The sequence below is a fragment of the Ctenopharyngodon idella genome, chromosome 2, assembly GCF_019924925.1.
Source record: "Ctenopharyngodon idella isolate HZGC_01 chromosome 2, HZGC01, whole genome shotgun sequence".
Taxonomy (NCBI): Eukaryota; Metazoa; Chordata; class Actinopteri; order Cypriniformes; family Xenocyprididae; genus Ctenopharyngodon; species Ctenopharyngodon idella.
Window position 1 is genome coordinate 8,899,316 of NC_067221.1, and position 16,810 is coordinate 8,916,125.

The window sequence follows — 16,810 nt, forward strand, 5'->3', positions numbered from 1 at the left end:
TCCAAAGGCCAATGCAGCCACTTCATTAGTGATTAAAATATCTTAAAATGTAATAACTATATATATTTTTTTTATTCTGGCATTATTTTATAACATCATATATCAACATAGTGGAAAATGGTATTAAAATTATGTGTAGAAGTCGTTGCTTTGTCATGAGAAAGAATGTCCGGAAAAATGAATTTCATTGATGTCATTCGGAGTAACCAATATAAAGGGACCATTTTGGATCAAGTCATGTGGTCAATATCTTGTGACAGGATGTGACATCATTCAGACACCTGCAAAGGACCACATAGTCGTGAAGCAAATTAACTAACTCTCTTTTAACTATTTGAAAAATTCATGTTTTCACTTGCTCATACGCATGTCCGAAACATCAGGTCATTCAGTACAACCGATATAAAACATGGAAAATGTTGTAATATTTTATAAATAAATATAAAATGTTTTATCTATCTAGATATAAGCCTGTTAGTATTTTTTTTTTTTTTTTTTTTTATATAAATATCGTCATTCGGTATAACCAAAAATGTAATTCGGTAAAACCAAATTTTTGGTTAAACCGAATGACTTTTTTGGTGACAAATTTTGTCCATCTTGTAAAACATGACAAAAGCAGTGTTAGTTGATTATAAAAACCACATAATCTCATTGTTAACACTTAATAAAACTTCTAAATTAATTATATCTCCATTATGTTTTTTTTGTTGTTGTTTTTTTTTACACTTTTAAAAATGACTCATATACATGATCATTATTTGCTGAGAAAATGTGAAAAAAAAAAAAAAAAAAAAAAAAATCTTAACTGATTGATAACTTTTTAAATACAATCACATTTTTAAATCTCAAATGTTCTTTTCATATGCTTTTATTTACAGATCTGTCACTTCAATCAGAGGAGAATTAGTGCCGTATTTGGTGCGTAAGCAGTTCTCCAAGTCTTTAAACTGTCAAAATGCCACAGAGGATTCAGAGAAGAATCAAAAACAGCAGGATGCTCACAACAATTTGGGTAAGCTTCCTCTTGTAATGACTCGCATTTGCACAATTCACATTTGTCATCCTTTTAAGAGAGTGTTAAGTGTACATAATAAATGGTGACCTTTCTCAAACTCATACATGTCTTCACAGAGCTCCTCAGCACCAGTAAAGAAGAGCCGCTGCTCCAACTTGCCCGGGAGAGGTCGTGTTGGAATGATCATCGTGGAGACATGAGCGAGGCCTACCACGGCGGAAAGCTACGCTGCTATGTTCACATCATGGAGGAGGGCATGTGTTACCGTGTGAACACGCTCGCGGCTTACATAGAGGCCAATCGTGTGGTGAGAACAAGCTGAAAGAACTCTTTAAATGGCACAGTTTTCATTAAATCTGTAAATAATGTTATCTGTCCAAGGTTAAAACAGTTGTTTAAGACACTGGTTCAGCTGTAATGGCTGCATTGAATTGTGGGATGGTTTCCCTTTTCCCTTAGGTTCCAAAGCTGTTTGAGGACCCTCCAATCCATCTGACTGCTGTGGTCACAGATCGCTCTTTGGTGAGTCCCATAGAGTCCCCCAGTTTTTTTTTATTTATTTTTTTTATCGAGGACTTGACAGCCCTATTAAAAATTTATATTTCATAATATTCCTCATAAAAATGTATTAAAGAGCATATTCTGCTATTGGAATAGAGTGCAACAGTGCCTGCTCCCTTTTCAGCAGTGCTGGTTCCAAAAGTATTTTTTCCATATATTTCTCCCATAGGGATTTTTAAAAAAGTCTTCATTAAAGAGTTAAGCCATGAACCAAGCCAATCAGCTATGAGGTGAATCGCAACACTACAAATTTTGATTTGAAGCAAAAAATGATTTAAAAATCGGACAAAAAGTAAAAGGAACCAGACTGCGTACTTAACAGCTTTAGTGAGGGAAAGAACTACAATCCCATAAAGCATTGCGAACAGCATAATCAAATTAAAAATTATGGAGAAATATAAAACTACTCATTTACAAATGTTGATTATATATACATATAAAACAATTTATTTTAAGTTTATTGCAAAATATGCATATAAAAGATCGACTCGATTACGTCATTCGCAGTGCTTCATGGGAGTGGGCGGAGCTAAAAGGGCTTTTTTGGCGTGTTGTTTTTTTCGATTCTCTGATTGGTATGATTTTTCTGTACAGCATCATGGGTAATGAAGTTTTTCCACCAGGAATTCCAATGTGTTAAACATTGTTTTAAAAATAAGCTGAAATAATACTTAAAATAAAGTACTGCTATCTCTTTTATTAGGTTGGAAGTGACAGCATTATTGGGCCACATTGTCAGATATTAGACAAGACCTCAATCAAGCGTTCAAATGTTGGCACATCAACCGCGATCAAGGAGAAGGTGAAGATTATCAACTCCATCATCATGAACGGAGTCACTATTGAAGAAGGGTAAGTGATTCTGACTGTTTATGAGAAAATGATGCAGAAACAGCCTCTTTATGGGTAATTTATTTTGTAAATCAAACCCAGACAGGATGTTTAACACAAGTAACGTCGTTTGCTTTCTTTAAATGGTGAAATGTAATAATATTTAAAAACATACTAATAAACAGCAGTATTTAACTAAATAAATTAGAAAAAAAAAGCTAAATTATGTTGCTGCAATAAATGTCACCAAATGCATTGCAGAGACTTCTGAGAACATTTTTTTGAATGACGAATCAATTAATTTTTTTTAAACTGTTCTTTTAACAGAATTTTTAAAAAAAAAGATGGTCATGGGCAACCTGGAAATATTGTGAATTTTGGTGGAAAAAATTGTGAATTTTAGGGATAGAAAAGTCAGAGAAATTAATAAAAAGACGTGGAAATGTATATGTTGAATATTATACGTTCTTGTTACACTCATATCTAAAATAATTTGTCAGCAATAAATTGCTTTGTGAGTGCAGTGTCCATGATCCTTATCCAGTAATCAAAACAGACTGTAAAATATGGAACATGTTAGACAGAAGGTGTGGGAAACGTGATTTAAAAATGAAAATGAACATGATCTGAATTACATTATTTGCTTAAATGAATCAGACTTCAGACAAGGTTTATTCGCGAGATTGGTTTATCGATTTTAAATTTAGATCAAGTAAAACGTATACTGCCGTTCAAAAGTTTGGGGTTGGTAAGATTTTTGTCTCCTTGTACTCCATTACTCCAGTCTTTGTGCCAAATGATCTTTTAGAAATCTTTCTAAAGCCTCATTTCCACTGAAATTACCTGGAACAATTTGTCCCAGGAACTTTTTCCCCCCAGACCTGTTGCTGTCTGCGTTACCATCGTGGTCTAAAGTACCGTGAAGAGTAGTCCGGTGACGTAGGACTGCGCACGATTTTCCAGTTCCCACTGGATTTCGTTCTCTGCATATAAGCTTAATAAAGCCTGAACCTCGTTGTCGGCCCATCGGTCTTATTTTTTAAACTTTTGTTGATTCGAATTGTAAACAACTCTTAATGCACGCACTGCAACAGACTTTTAAAAATGGTGGTTGAAATAAAATGCCGCGTGAACTCAACCTGAACTTTGAAAAAGTACTACCTCACGAGCAGGGACTTTCTGAGGGGAGAATTTTTACCTGGAACTTTATTTAGACTGGTTCCTGCAGTTGAAATACACCAAGTACCACCCCGAAGTCCCTAGTTCCTGGGGAAAGTTCCTGCGGTGGAAACGGGGCTTAATATGCTGATTGGGTGCTCCAGAAACATTTTGAAAGTGATTGTGGAAATGGTGATCATTTCTTTTAGCAATATTTGATGAATAGAACAGCATTGAGATAGATAGATAGATAGAACTTGTTGAATAATAAAAAAATAAAAAAAGACTGACCCCAAACATTTGAACAGTAGTGTACGTAATGCACAAAGCTTTGCAATTTCATGCACCCCTGTGTTGTATTGTACCATCCACAGTCTAAGGATGACAGACAGATAGTCTGCCTCCAGCGTATTTAGTGGTCTGGATCAGATGTTCAGCATGTAGAAACAAAAGATCAGATTTTGTCTGTTAGGTTAAAAGTGGGCTTGACGTAGACATAATGCGCAGAGAGTCTGACCCGCTTCTGCCTGCGGGTGGTGTTGGGGTGGATGCTGCTGCTTTTTGTTGTGTTGAGAAAAAGCAGAAACTTGCGTTGTCAGACCCCTAAAGGTGTTCGCTGACCCTTAACAGCCCCCCCGGTACAACAAATTAACAGAAAAGTGATGAATGTAGATGTAATGATTCCCAAAGAAACAAGTGTTACATGCGCGAAGTGAAAGAAGCCTCAGCATACATTCACATCTCGCTAAACTCGGTCGACTCTTGTTCAAGAGTTTTACTCGCATGCTTCTTTTCTGACATCATAGACTTGTGAATGAACAAGGGATTTTTTTGCACTTCACTTTTTTTTTTTTCGCCCAAAACAATTTAGATTTAAGCTGATTTGGGTTAATGGTGTTCTCGCTTGCCATTGAACACAGACTGTCCCAAATCAGGACCCTGCTAGGTAGAGACAGGAGGGAAGAGCTTTGGTTTTTTTCCTTTCAAAAAATAAAACGAGTTAGGAGCCAATGTGGCGGCTCTCGTGTACGAATTAGCCTGTGCATGAAGAGTGGAGTGAAAGAATATAGAGGAAGGAAAGAAAGGAACAGCAACTCTTTCAAAACATAAAGTAAGAAGGGATTAGGAAATCCCTGGCATTTAAAAGCGCCACTTGCATTTTTCGGCCCTTTGTTTGCATGTAGGAGTGGTTGTTTACAAAGCTCGGGAGGTCGGGGTTGATTTGGAGGGGGGGGGGTCCTGATGGTGGCTTGTGTGGGTGGAAGGGGGGGAATCACAGCAAGGAGGAGCATAGTGTCAGTAATTAGTGGTATTTCAGCAACTACATCTTTGGTGGTCTCTCTGTTCAAAACTCCAATCCTTGTAATCTCCCATCTACCCCCTCTGTCTCACCCGCTCCCTCTCTTTCTTCAAACCTCGCTCGCTCTCGCTCTCGCTCTTGTACACACCCGTGCACCTGAATAGAGCGCCCTGTGTAGCTGCCAATAGAAACCTACCTCCGTCAGCTACAACACGGCCGCACTGTCCGACTCTCCTTGATCTGGAAAACGGGACGTGCTGTCCGCTGTCCCTGTTTTGTGAGGCAAAAATCTTGGAGAATGTTTAGTAAAAAGTTGCGGTTGTAAATTTTGCATCGTTTTATGGCTGGGGGAGAGTGTGAAATGGCACTTCCTGTAGGTCCTGTGACATTCGGACACTAAACCGCAGAAAGCAGCACTAAAACGCTTTTGTACGTCAGACGACGATGTTGTTTTTAATATATATGCTAATGCCACCTAAAGGAAAATAAACTAAGCCTGGTGAAAACATTGAGGTATCAGGTTTCAGATTGGCGTGGTGGTGATGGGGAGGGGGACGTAATTGGGTCGGGTGAGGAAAGGACAAGACCCTCAGCTGTGCAATTAGCAAAAAGACATGAAAGCTGAACATTCGTGGTAAATATGCTTCACCGCAAGAGAGTGCAGAAAAAGTTAAGAGTTGGCCCAGGCAAACCAAGTAAACATAAAACTGTGCAAATAAAGTTTTATGGTGCCAAAGCGATCCCAGGAAAATATTATTCTTTGTTTGGTGTAAACAGACAGCAGCACAGGGGCGTGTGTGTGTGCGTGTGCGCGCAAGTACACTCAGTTCAAAGCCTAGCTTCCAAGCACTTTGCTGTCTACAACTCATATGCACAAATATCAGCCCTTCATTATGCTCAAAGATTCCAGATGTAAACATTTATTTTTTTAAAGAAGCCATGTTACATATAAGCAGTGTCAGTGGATCTGTACTATTGCACTTCCTGTATTATTTTTATGTAGAAAGGTATTTACTGCTTGATATCTAGTGTTAGTGATGGCGAAGTTTACACAAGATGTGTTCTTTAGTGTAAAAACTGCTAGATTGAGTGCAGTGCAATGGAGTTGAACAAATCTTGATACCCCTTTAACATTTTGACTTAAAATAATATCTGAAAAGTCTGTTTTGAAATACATGTGCATAGACCAGCAGTTAAAGTCAACAAAATTAAAATTGACTTTCTAAACCAATGTTCCTTGTCTTATTGTAAATGATTCATTGGTCTGTGTTATTCCAAAGAAATCATTATAATATTTAATCAAAATTTAATAGCTTGCTTTTCCTCTGAGACAACTTTCATTTTGCGCAAATAGCTGTATGGTCATTGTTTTAGCAAACTCGCATTCGGTCTGGCTCCATTCTGGTATGTAGTGTCCACATTTCACCCTCAATGCATGATTTCTTGTTGAATATTCTGAATTATGGAATTAAAATGGGTTATTAACAGTGAACTGGAATGCGAGAAGTCAAACTGTGTGAACAGCTCCATAAGAATGGTTTGATTAGGACTGGTTGTCAGGCGATATGGGCTTTGTAATATCCAGTCAATGTCTGAATGGAAAAATATAGCCAAAGTTAAATGGTCATTTAACACAATATGTATTCAGAATTCACTTAAAAAAACACTTTTGTTGACTGGCTAACACCGTTTCTACACCGGACGCGAGCGGCGCGACGCAACCCATTATAATCATTGATATTGTCTACACTGGATGCCGCGCGAAGCAACACAAATTCCTGACAGTAAACGGATTCCCTGTTCTATTTCTGACGTAGTCCAAGTGCTTTGCAATGGTCGGTTTGTCGTGTTCAGTGTAGACAGCTTTTAGCTGTTGCGGCGCGATGCGACATGACAATGGTCGTGTCCGGTATAGACACGGTGTAAGCAGAAGTGGGTATCAACCAATATGACAATCTCAAAATGTAGTTTGGACATTTTATATAGATAGATAGATAGATAGATAGATGGAGAGAGAGAGATAGAGAGATAGATAGAATTTTTTTTAAAGGCATCGGAAATAATAAACTAGGTGCAATGTAGTGTTGTTAAGAATATAGATTTTTCAATACATATCCATACTGAAATATCTGAAACACTCATTTTCCGCAGAATAGATACGATACCAGAATAGATACTCTCTCATCTCTCCGACAGCGAGTTGACACACAAACCCGCCTCCCCCCCCTCACTTAATTCATTTGCTCCAGATGAATATTGTTGGTGTTACAGGACTTGAATTTCGGAGTGGGATTTCGTGTATTGCGCATAATTTTACTCATTCCCACAGATTTTGTGCTCAAAGTGCACGCATATAAATCAGCCTCTCAGTACTAAATTGAGTTCTTTTTCACTGCTTAATGCGCATAAACGGTCAAATATACGCAAAATAATGTCAAAATGTCAGTCTTGGCAAGTATTCATGTAAACACAGTCAGTTATGTTTTAAGTGAAGGTAAACAGTTGAGAAAGAAAACGCATGTGTAACAATATAATAGACCCGTGTGTCAGGTCTTAAAGTGACAGCAGCCTAATATACCTGCTGCATAATAATATTACGATATGGCAGTTTTTCCCCATTGTATCGATGTCAAAATTATGGCCAGTGAATGAAAATATATCATGTGAAGGATCATGTGACTGAAGACTGGAGTAATGATGCTGAAAATTCAACTTTGACATTACAGGAATAAATTATGTATTAAAATAAAAAAGTTTTTTTAATTCATAGTAATATTTCACAATATTATTAATTTTTCTGTATTTTTGATCAAACAAGTGCAGCCTTGGTGAGCATAAGACTTTTCAAAAACATTAGAAAATCTTACTGACCCCAACCTTTTGAACAGTAGTGTGTGTGTTTGTTGTATGGTCATTGAAATGACACTCATCCGACACTGTTCTCTTCCCCCAGGTGTAACATTCAAGGTAGCGTGATCTGCAACAACGCAGTGATTGGACGTGGAGCCGACATCAAGTACTGTCTCGTGGGCAGCGGCCAGCGCATAGAGCCAGAGGGTGAGAACTCTGCGGTCTGGCGCTCTGCGCGTTACACTACACGCACAAAAACACACACTCTAAACTTCTGTAGTTCCGCTGTGTTCGTATTAAATCCAGCCTTTTGTGTTTGTGTTTATGTGTGCACTCTCACGCCCATGTCTGCCTTTTCGTTTGTGTGATCTTGTGTGTGTATATGCGTTTTAATCTGTTTTAATAGCGTATTAAAACCTAAGCTTGTGTGTACAATTGAGCTTTATTTTTTAATATGCTTAATCCTCGCAGTCTTAGATCACTGTGAGGTTTGTGTGCGTCTGTTTGTGTGTGTGTGTGTGTGGCTTCAGGCTCTTGTATTCCGGGTGGTCCGCGCCTGGTCTCTAACCTCTCCATCAATGACAGTGCCTTAAGGCGGCCCTAAGATGTCCAGAGGCTGCACAGTCTAATTGACTGAACAACAGGGTGTTGCTGCCTCGAATGACCCCCTCTAACCCCCCCCCTGAAACATTTCTACATCTCCATCCCCCACCCCTCCATCATCACTCTTGAGCTGGACTCGATTAGTTGGCCATAACCTCTAAAAATGCTTAGGCTTATTGAAGTGCTCCCAGAAATCCCAAATTACAAGCTAGACCCCCTGTACTTCCCCCGACACACACCCGCCCTCAGGCTTCAGTGCTTTAAGCGCAGAGAGAAACCACGATTCAAAGTTATCCCAGAGCAGAGGTTAATGTAACCTATTATTTAAAAAGCATTTCTTATAATAACTGCAATAAATTCCCTCCAGTAGCTGAGGTTGACACTGGCTCCTTTGTACACACGTTAAGTCAAAAGAAGAAATTAAGTTCATTAAAGAGTCGCTGCTTGTTTTTGATGTGTCTACCCTTTTGAAATAAAAAGGCTGATTTTCCTTTGAGGTTGATGGCTGATGGTTATGGAGTAGAGCTTAAATGTTATATTTCAGCAGCTATTCGAGGGTAATGTTTAAAATTTGGAAGCAAAATTGATATATGAGACTTTGTGTATACTATGATTGTCTGAGATCATTTTAAGAATGCATGATTTATTAGTTACTGTATCAGTCTGACTATGCCAATATTGGACATTTATAATAATAATTACCCCCACACTCCCACAATTCAAACAGTGTGCTTTTTTGTCTATTAGGGGTTACAAAAGTGCAAAGAGGTTGAATCTTATGAAAACTTTAAAGAAATGTCTGCCATATTTCACCCTAAAATCAAGAGAAATGATATATTACATTAGGAAAATCAAGTTTTAAGTACCATTCATGTGGGGAAAATAATTAAAAAAATATTTTAATTTATTACATTGTTAATGTGGCAGCTTTTATATATATATATATATATATATATATATATATATATATATATATATATATATATATATATATATATAATTTTTTTTTTTTTTTTTTTTTATCCATCCATCCATCAGGTCTTAAAGTGACAGCAGCCTAATATACCTGCTGCATAATATTAATATATATATGGCAGTTTTCCCCATTGTATCGATGTCAAAATTCAAAAATAAATATATTTATTTATTTATTTATTTATTTTGGGATTTCATACGTTTACACAACCATCAAAAGTCAGCATGTTTTTTTTTAAGTCTCTTATGCTTACCAAGGCTGTATTTATTTTATCAAAAATACAGGAAAAGCAGTGAAATAGTGAAATATTATTAAAAATTAATTTAAACATTTCTTAATTTGTTCATTTCTTAATTCTCATTGTTTAATATTTTCTGGAAACTAACAGTATTTATTTGAAATAGAAATCTTTTGTAACAATATAAATGTTTTACTTTCATTTTTGATCAGTTTAATGCATCCTTGCTAAAAAAAAAAAAAAAAAAAAAGTATGAATTATGAAAAGTATGAAAAAAAACATATATATATATATATATATATATATATATATATATATATATATATATATATATATTATTCAAACCAAAAATTAAGACATTTTTGATGAATTTTTACTAGTGGGTACAGGACACTATAGTTCATTTATGTAAGTGAGGATAGCAAAATAAAGTAAACAGTGACATATTATACCCAAAAATTCTTCATACAGTGGACTACCAGTAAAATTGATAAAAATTTGGAATAAAAAAATTATTCAGACACTTTGACCTGACCATGTTTTGCTTAAGTGTTATCTGACATAATTAAGATTAATTTTTTCTGACACAGTTTAACTCTGAGATCTTGTCATATTTTATTACCCTTTTTTTAAACCAGAGTGAATAAACTGAATTAATGAATGAAATGTTCAAGGTGTCTGAATACATTTTGGTTTGACTGTATGTATCTGAAAAAGAATAGCTTATACTGTTTAAGTTGGATTTCTCTGATTTTGGCCTAATCAATAAAAAAGTTGGTCAGTATTAGTCAATACCTGCACATTACCACATAGTTTTCCGTCTACTCTACATTTTATTTTAATGTCTGATTATACTTAGACTAATTATCCTGATTATACAATTCTAGATTAAGAGCTTTTGAATAAACTTGTATTTCAAACAAATCAGTGTAGATTTATCCATCAAAAGTATTGTCAGCTATAGCATAAAAATTGTCAGGATCGGCCATAATCAGTACATACAAAGATTTGTATTGACTTATAGTTTATGTTCCCCCCACACTAGTACACCTTTTTAAACAGCTGCTGAGTGATTAGACGACTCTTAGTAGACTTTATAGCTGTTCCACTATGGTGGTCTAATACAGTCAACTTCACACACTCTCTCTCTCTTTCTCTTCCGTCTCAGTGTCTTTCTCTCATTCACTCTCACTCTTTCTGTTCCCGGGCCTGTTTACCGCTACTGGCTGTTCGCGTGTATTGGCCACAAAGGAGTGATAGACATCTCATAAACTCTAGCCGAACACTCTCTCTATAAGGTCCTGTGTTCCCAGCATCCTTGTCCTTAGGGGATTGAGCGTGTTGGGTTATGGCTGCTAAAAGCGTCACAGGTCCTGGAGACGGGGTTGTACGTCCGAGACCACCCGGCCTGCCGCTCGGCACAGTGTTGTAAGGTGCAATAGATTTGCAGGTGCTACGGAGGCTGATGACATGTACCTTTCCTCAGATTGTTTAGACTCCCTTGTTCCAGCCTTCTCTCTTTGTGTTCGTCCCTCTCGCTCTCTCTTTCTCTCTCTCTCTGGCATAGCACGCTCTATTTGTCTTTCCCCAAACTCAAACACAAAAACAGTCTTTTGTGCAGATTCCTTCACACTAAAATATATCTTTATATGGATCATTAATCTTGCTCTCAAACGTTTAGTTTGGAATAGCCACGTTAGGCAAGAGGATATCATCCTTCCTAAGCGAGTGTGTATAAGCCTGACACGTTTGTAAACTGTTTGCTTGTCAGTATGTGATGGAATGGCCCACAAAGGTAAACTCCAGATAAACTTCTTGGTTTTTTTAAGTTTCAACTTGTTTTCCTATCATTTGATTCATTGAAACCATCATATCAATACCATACTGAAGCAACTCATTTGAATTAAACCAGAGTTTTGAATCTGAACAGAACACACAGCTCATCTCCTTTGAGGCACGGCAGATGCCTGACAGCTCTTGTTCTCTCCCCTCACAGCTGAAAGAACCAATGAGGTCATCGTTGGATCAGACCAACTCATGGAGATCTAGAACCCTGGTGGAGATGGATCACAGACACTGAAGACGCCCAGATCAACCTGCTTCCATGTGCATAACCCCTGCACAGGATCCATTTTTTTTAAATGTCCAAATAAAAATGGATTTATTTATCTCAAGACTTCTGTTTTTGTTTTTTCTCACCAGTTTGGTATGTGTAGTCGCATGAAAAGTACTATTGAATTTTTGAAATAAAAAGTTAATGTTGTTCAATTAATAATAATAGTTATTAGTAGTAGTAGTAACATTATTATTATTATTATTAAAATGCAATTATCAATAATAATGATAGTAATAATAATAATAGCATTATTCATATGGTTGTTGTTATTAATTTTTAATGTTAATTATAATTAATAATTAAATTAAAAAAATTCAAATAAACTGGCATAATAAGGATTTTCCTTAATTTTAAAGCGATTGACGGCTCTGAAAAAATATCAATATATCAAATTATATATACATTATATATATATATATATATATATATATTATATATACACACACACATACATATACATATATATATATATATATATATATATATATATATACACACACACATACATATATATATGTATATATTTGTATAAGCATATAATATATATACACACACAAATATATACATATACACATTACGTATATATACATATATGTATGTATATATTTGTGTGTGTGTGTATATATATATATATATATATATATATATATATACACACACAGATATATATATATATGTGTATATATATATATACACACACAGATATATATATATATGTGTATATATATATATATATATATATATATGTGTATATGTGTGTGTATGTATATGTATAAATGTGTGTATAATGTAGTTAGTAATGTAATTTTTTACATTATACATTTTAGGTAATATAATCTGACTACTTTTTGATTACTTTTGACCTAACTTGTTTATTACATTGATTTGAATAGTATAATTTTGTACCATAAAAAGAAAAATGATTCAATTTTTTGTTATCAACAAAATTAAGTGCATTAAATATTACATTACGTCAGAGTTTTTTTCTAACTAGGTTTTGGGAAGGAACGGCAGGGGGTTCATAAATTTACGAAAAGCTTAATTAATCATACAAAAACCTATTTTATTTGTTTTATTATTATAAAATATTTTATTTGTTTTATGCTGCGCAGCCTCTCAATTTTCTATGTGATTATAGTTGCCTGACTAGTAGCCAGTCTGTGTATGCAATTGCACAAAAATTAAAATGAATAGAACATTTAAAAGATCAAAAAGAATTAGGGAGAATCAATGAATTCTGAATAATTTATTGCCATTTTGTGAATATTAAGTAATCATGTAATCAATAAAAAAGTAACTGAATAAGTATTTTAAAATTTAATATAATCTAATTACAATTATTTATTTTTTGGAATCTGATTACTTCATCTAGATTACATATAATCAGTTACTACCCAGCACTGTATATATATATATCTCAAAGAACCATCTGATACCATCATGGTATTGCGTCATGCATTCATAAATCTGAGTTATGCAGCGTAAATGCGTATGAAGTGTTATATATATTGTAACTGAGCTCATAAAATGTTTTTGGTTGCAGGTGTTGATCTTGGTGGGTGTCTGTGTAGTTTGCCATTCGGTTGTGGTTGTTTGTCCAGTGGATATCCCATCACCCATCTGCGTGACCACCGTGACTGGGACTGCATGCTCTGGTGCTGAAAGGAACAGATAACCACAATGGGGATAAGTTTATTTGTACACAAAAAGACTGAAAGAAATGGACCACCCAGTCAGACAGCAACTACTAACAGTCTCTTTTACTCTCCAATACTTGCCGGCTTTCACAAAATGCCTAAAAGGAATACTTCCTAAAGATTTTCCTCTTTGCTGTCAACGATTTATAGCATTCCAGCACTTGTGCATCTCTTAAATTACAGGTCCTCAGTTCCCTGGTGACGATGGATTCAGAGCCTGAGGAAGAAGCTCTGACTCTGTGTGATTTATAACTATTCCAACTTATTGTTTTTAGGGCCAATCCGAGTCATTTAGTGTCACCGGTGGAATGATTGCATGTTCAATGTCTTCAAGCGCAAGCTTTGTTTTGGGGTGTGTAGAAATATTTCACAGTGACATCTCTTTCGTGTTTCCCTGTCTTTAAATCCATAAAATAATGCGTTATGTTATAAGATTGTCACTGTTCCATTCATCCTCCCTTTTCTCTTCATTATGATTCAAGACTTTTGGCAGATCAAGCTTATTGGGATCCGTTTTTCCCCCCCAAGCGGCTTAATAATATATATTTTTTAATAATAACACATTTTTCCCTGGAGACACATAATGTTTATAAGATTGTTTGGTGCTATGATGAATTGCACACGTTAAGTAGAAATGAAACGATTAAAATCCCCAAATGCCCCAGGTCCTCTCTGAATTCTTGTCGTCTACTAATACGAAACATGTGTCCTCCATTTTGTCAGTGTGATAACTAATCAGATGTCGTGCCCTTTGCCCCCGCTCACCGCAGTGTCCGCGCTCGGACCACCAGACCTGGCTCAGGAGATGTGGCAGCAGTTGTTTTTCAAAGGTTTGTATATTTAGACAAAGCCTCCCAGAGTTGGAGTCCCCATGGCTGTGTTGGTTTGGAGCTCTGCAGAGCTGTGTTCAGTGTCATTCCCCACCCTTTGGGCCAAATGTGACAGATGCTTGTGTTTTCCTGGGCCTGGGATCAGATGTCAACTGACAGATCATATATCAGGCCCACCTCGCTGTCTCTGTGTAGCTTCCAGACCGGTTTTCTAGGCCTGTTCGGAAGCGAGATGAGGCTCGAGATGTGCCAAACTAAGTCAAACACGCCTTGATGATTAAACAGGTATTCTGTATGTATGCATACACACACTATCAGGGCTTTTTTTGTAAAGAAATCAATACTTTTATTCAGCAAAGATGCATGCAAATATACAGTTCTTTATAAATATTTCAATATTGAAAATCAGCATATTAGAATGACTTCTGAAGGATCATGTGACACTGAAGATTGGAGTAATGGCTGCTCACAGATCACAGGAATAAATTACATTTTAATATGTATTAAAATAGAAAACAGTTATCTAAATTGTAATGATATTTCACAAAACAAACTTACTGACCCTAAACTTTTGATCTGTAGTGTTTATATTGTAGATTGCTTACAAAAAGTACAATGGTTGGTCTTAATGAAAAATTTTAAATGTTACAATTTAATCTATTTTTTATTATTAAGAAATTAAGAATAAAGTTATTAATAAACGTGATGACACATCTGAAATGTCTCTGTGTGTATACACATTTCAGATGTAACATTTTTTAAATTGTTTTCTTGATTTAAAAAATATTCAATTTAAAGGGATAGTTAACCCAAAAATGAAAATTATCCCATGATTTACTCACCCTCAAGCCATCCTAGGTGTATATGACTATCTTCTTACAGACGAACACAATCGGAGTTATATTAAAAATATCCTGGCTCTTCCAAGCTTTATAATGGCAGTGAAGGGACGGCCCGATTTTTAAGCCAAAAAAGTGCATCCATCCATCGTAAAAGAAGCCTTCTGAAGCGAAGCGATTGGTTTTTGTAAAAAAAATATTTAATATTTATATTTAAAACCATATTTAAAACCTTATTAACCATAATAACTAGCTTCTGGCAGATGGCCGTACGCATCGGTTTGCGGCGGAAGAGTAACCCCTGACATGACGCAGTGACGAACGTGGAAGCGCAGAGGATAGAGAAAAACAAAACTGGTCACAAATTAGAAGTCTAAAACGAGAAATTTTAAAGAGAAATGTCAGAGGATTTCGATATAAGAGAAGAGGAGCTTGAGTTTTTGCACAGCCCTATTTGTTTAAATCACGAGAGGCGTCTAAGCTTACGCTACTCCTACATCCTGCGTCCTACATCGCGTCAGGGGTTACTCTTGTGGCGCAAGTCGACTTGCACAATATGTGTACAGTCGTCTGCCGGAAGCTAGTTATTTTAGATTATAAAGTTTTAAATATGGATATTTTTCTTACAAAAATGCATCGCTTCGCTTCAGAAGGCCTTTATTAACCCTGTGGAGCTGTGTGGAGTACGTTTATGATGGATGGCTTTTTTTTTTGGCTTCAAAATCACGCCCCCCATTCACTATTATTATATAGCTTGGAAGAGCCAGGATAATTTTAAATACATCTCCAATTGTGTTCATCTGAAAGAAGAAAATCATATACATCTTGGATGGCTTGAGGGTGAGTAAATCATGGGGTAATTTTCATTTTTGGGTGAACTATCCCTTTAAATTCACTACACTTTATTTGAATCACTTCTTTGCAACGCTTTTTTTTTTGGTCATTATGAAAAATCTTACCACTGACAAGTATTTTTCGCTCTAGCAATGCCAAAAATAAAAATGCAAAAAGAGAGTAAATTTAAATGTTATCATGGAAGTTTCTGTTTGAGTAGTTTAGATGTAATCTGCACTGTAAACGAAGACACTATTGTGAAGAGGCCTGTGAATAAATGGGTGTGAGTGGTATTACAGTAAGTGCCGTAAGGCACTTGTGAGTCGTCATAGATCATAGAAACTCGGATATAAATACGCAATTTGTCACATCCAGCAGTCTTCAAGAAGTATCGTGTAGCTTGTCTCCTCAGCCCATGAGAGCCAGTGACCTGATTGACCAAATGACAGGCACAGTCGATGGCTTTGCTCTGACGGACTGTATGAATGTATGTGTGTGTGTGTGTGTGTGTGTGTTTGGGGGTAGGCGGTGTGTGTAGTCAGTGGGGAGGGGTGGAGAGATGCTAGGCTGAAGGCTTGAGGGTGGTGAGAGGCTCGCTGGCCACCCAAGTGGCAGAAAACCTGCATGTTTTCTGCTGACCCCTACACATTAACAGAACACTTCCTCAATTTGTCTTCTGTGTTCTTGAGGCACAAACGAAATTTCCTCTCTTTTTCGCCTCCTTTTAAGATGCCGCATCCCCCACAAGCCTCCTGCAAACCCTCACGCCCACCTTCAGTGCACACACACTTAACAATTAGTACTTTCTTACTGCTGAACAAAGACAGTATGGAAGCTGTGTGGCCTGTAAAGGCCAATAACCTCTATGACATGTGAGGGACTGCGCGCTCTTTGAAATGAACATACTGGCTGCTTTACAACGCTCCCCAGGACGCTCGCTAAATAACGTCGGAGCTTGT

General features: G+C 36.3%; 1 protein-coding gene across 1 annotated transcript in view; it reads left to right on the top strand.

The window, feature by feature from the left end:
* Positions 1-11,709, top strand: part of eif2b3 (eukaryotic translation initiation factor 2B, subunit 3 gamma) — a 45,185-nt gene extending 33,476 nt beyond the window's left edge. The window contains exons 7-12 of the mRNA XM_051871067.1: positions 882-1,015; positions 1,135-1,325; positions 1,478-1,540; positions 2,283-2,431; positions 7,822-7,925; positions 11,532-11,709. Coding sequence (XP_051727027.1) covers positions 882-1,015; positions 1,135-1,325; positions 1,478-1,540; positions 2,283-2,431; positions 7,822-7,925; positions 11,532-11,584 — 694 coding nt within the window. The 3' untranslated portion in view covers positions 11,585-11,709. The remainder of the gene's footprint in view (positions 1-881; positions 1,016-1,134; positions 1,326-1,477; positions 1,541-2,282; positions 2,432-7,821; positions 7,926-11,531) is intronic.
* The last annotated feature ends 5,101 nt before the right edge of the window (positions 11,710-16,810 follow it).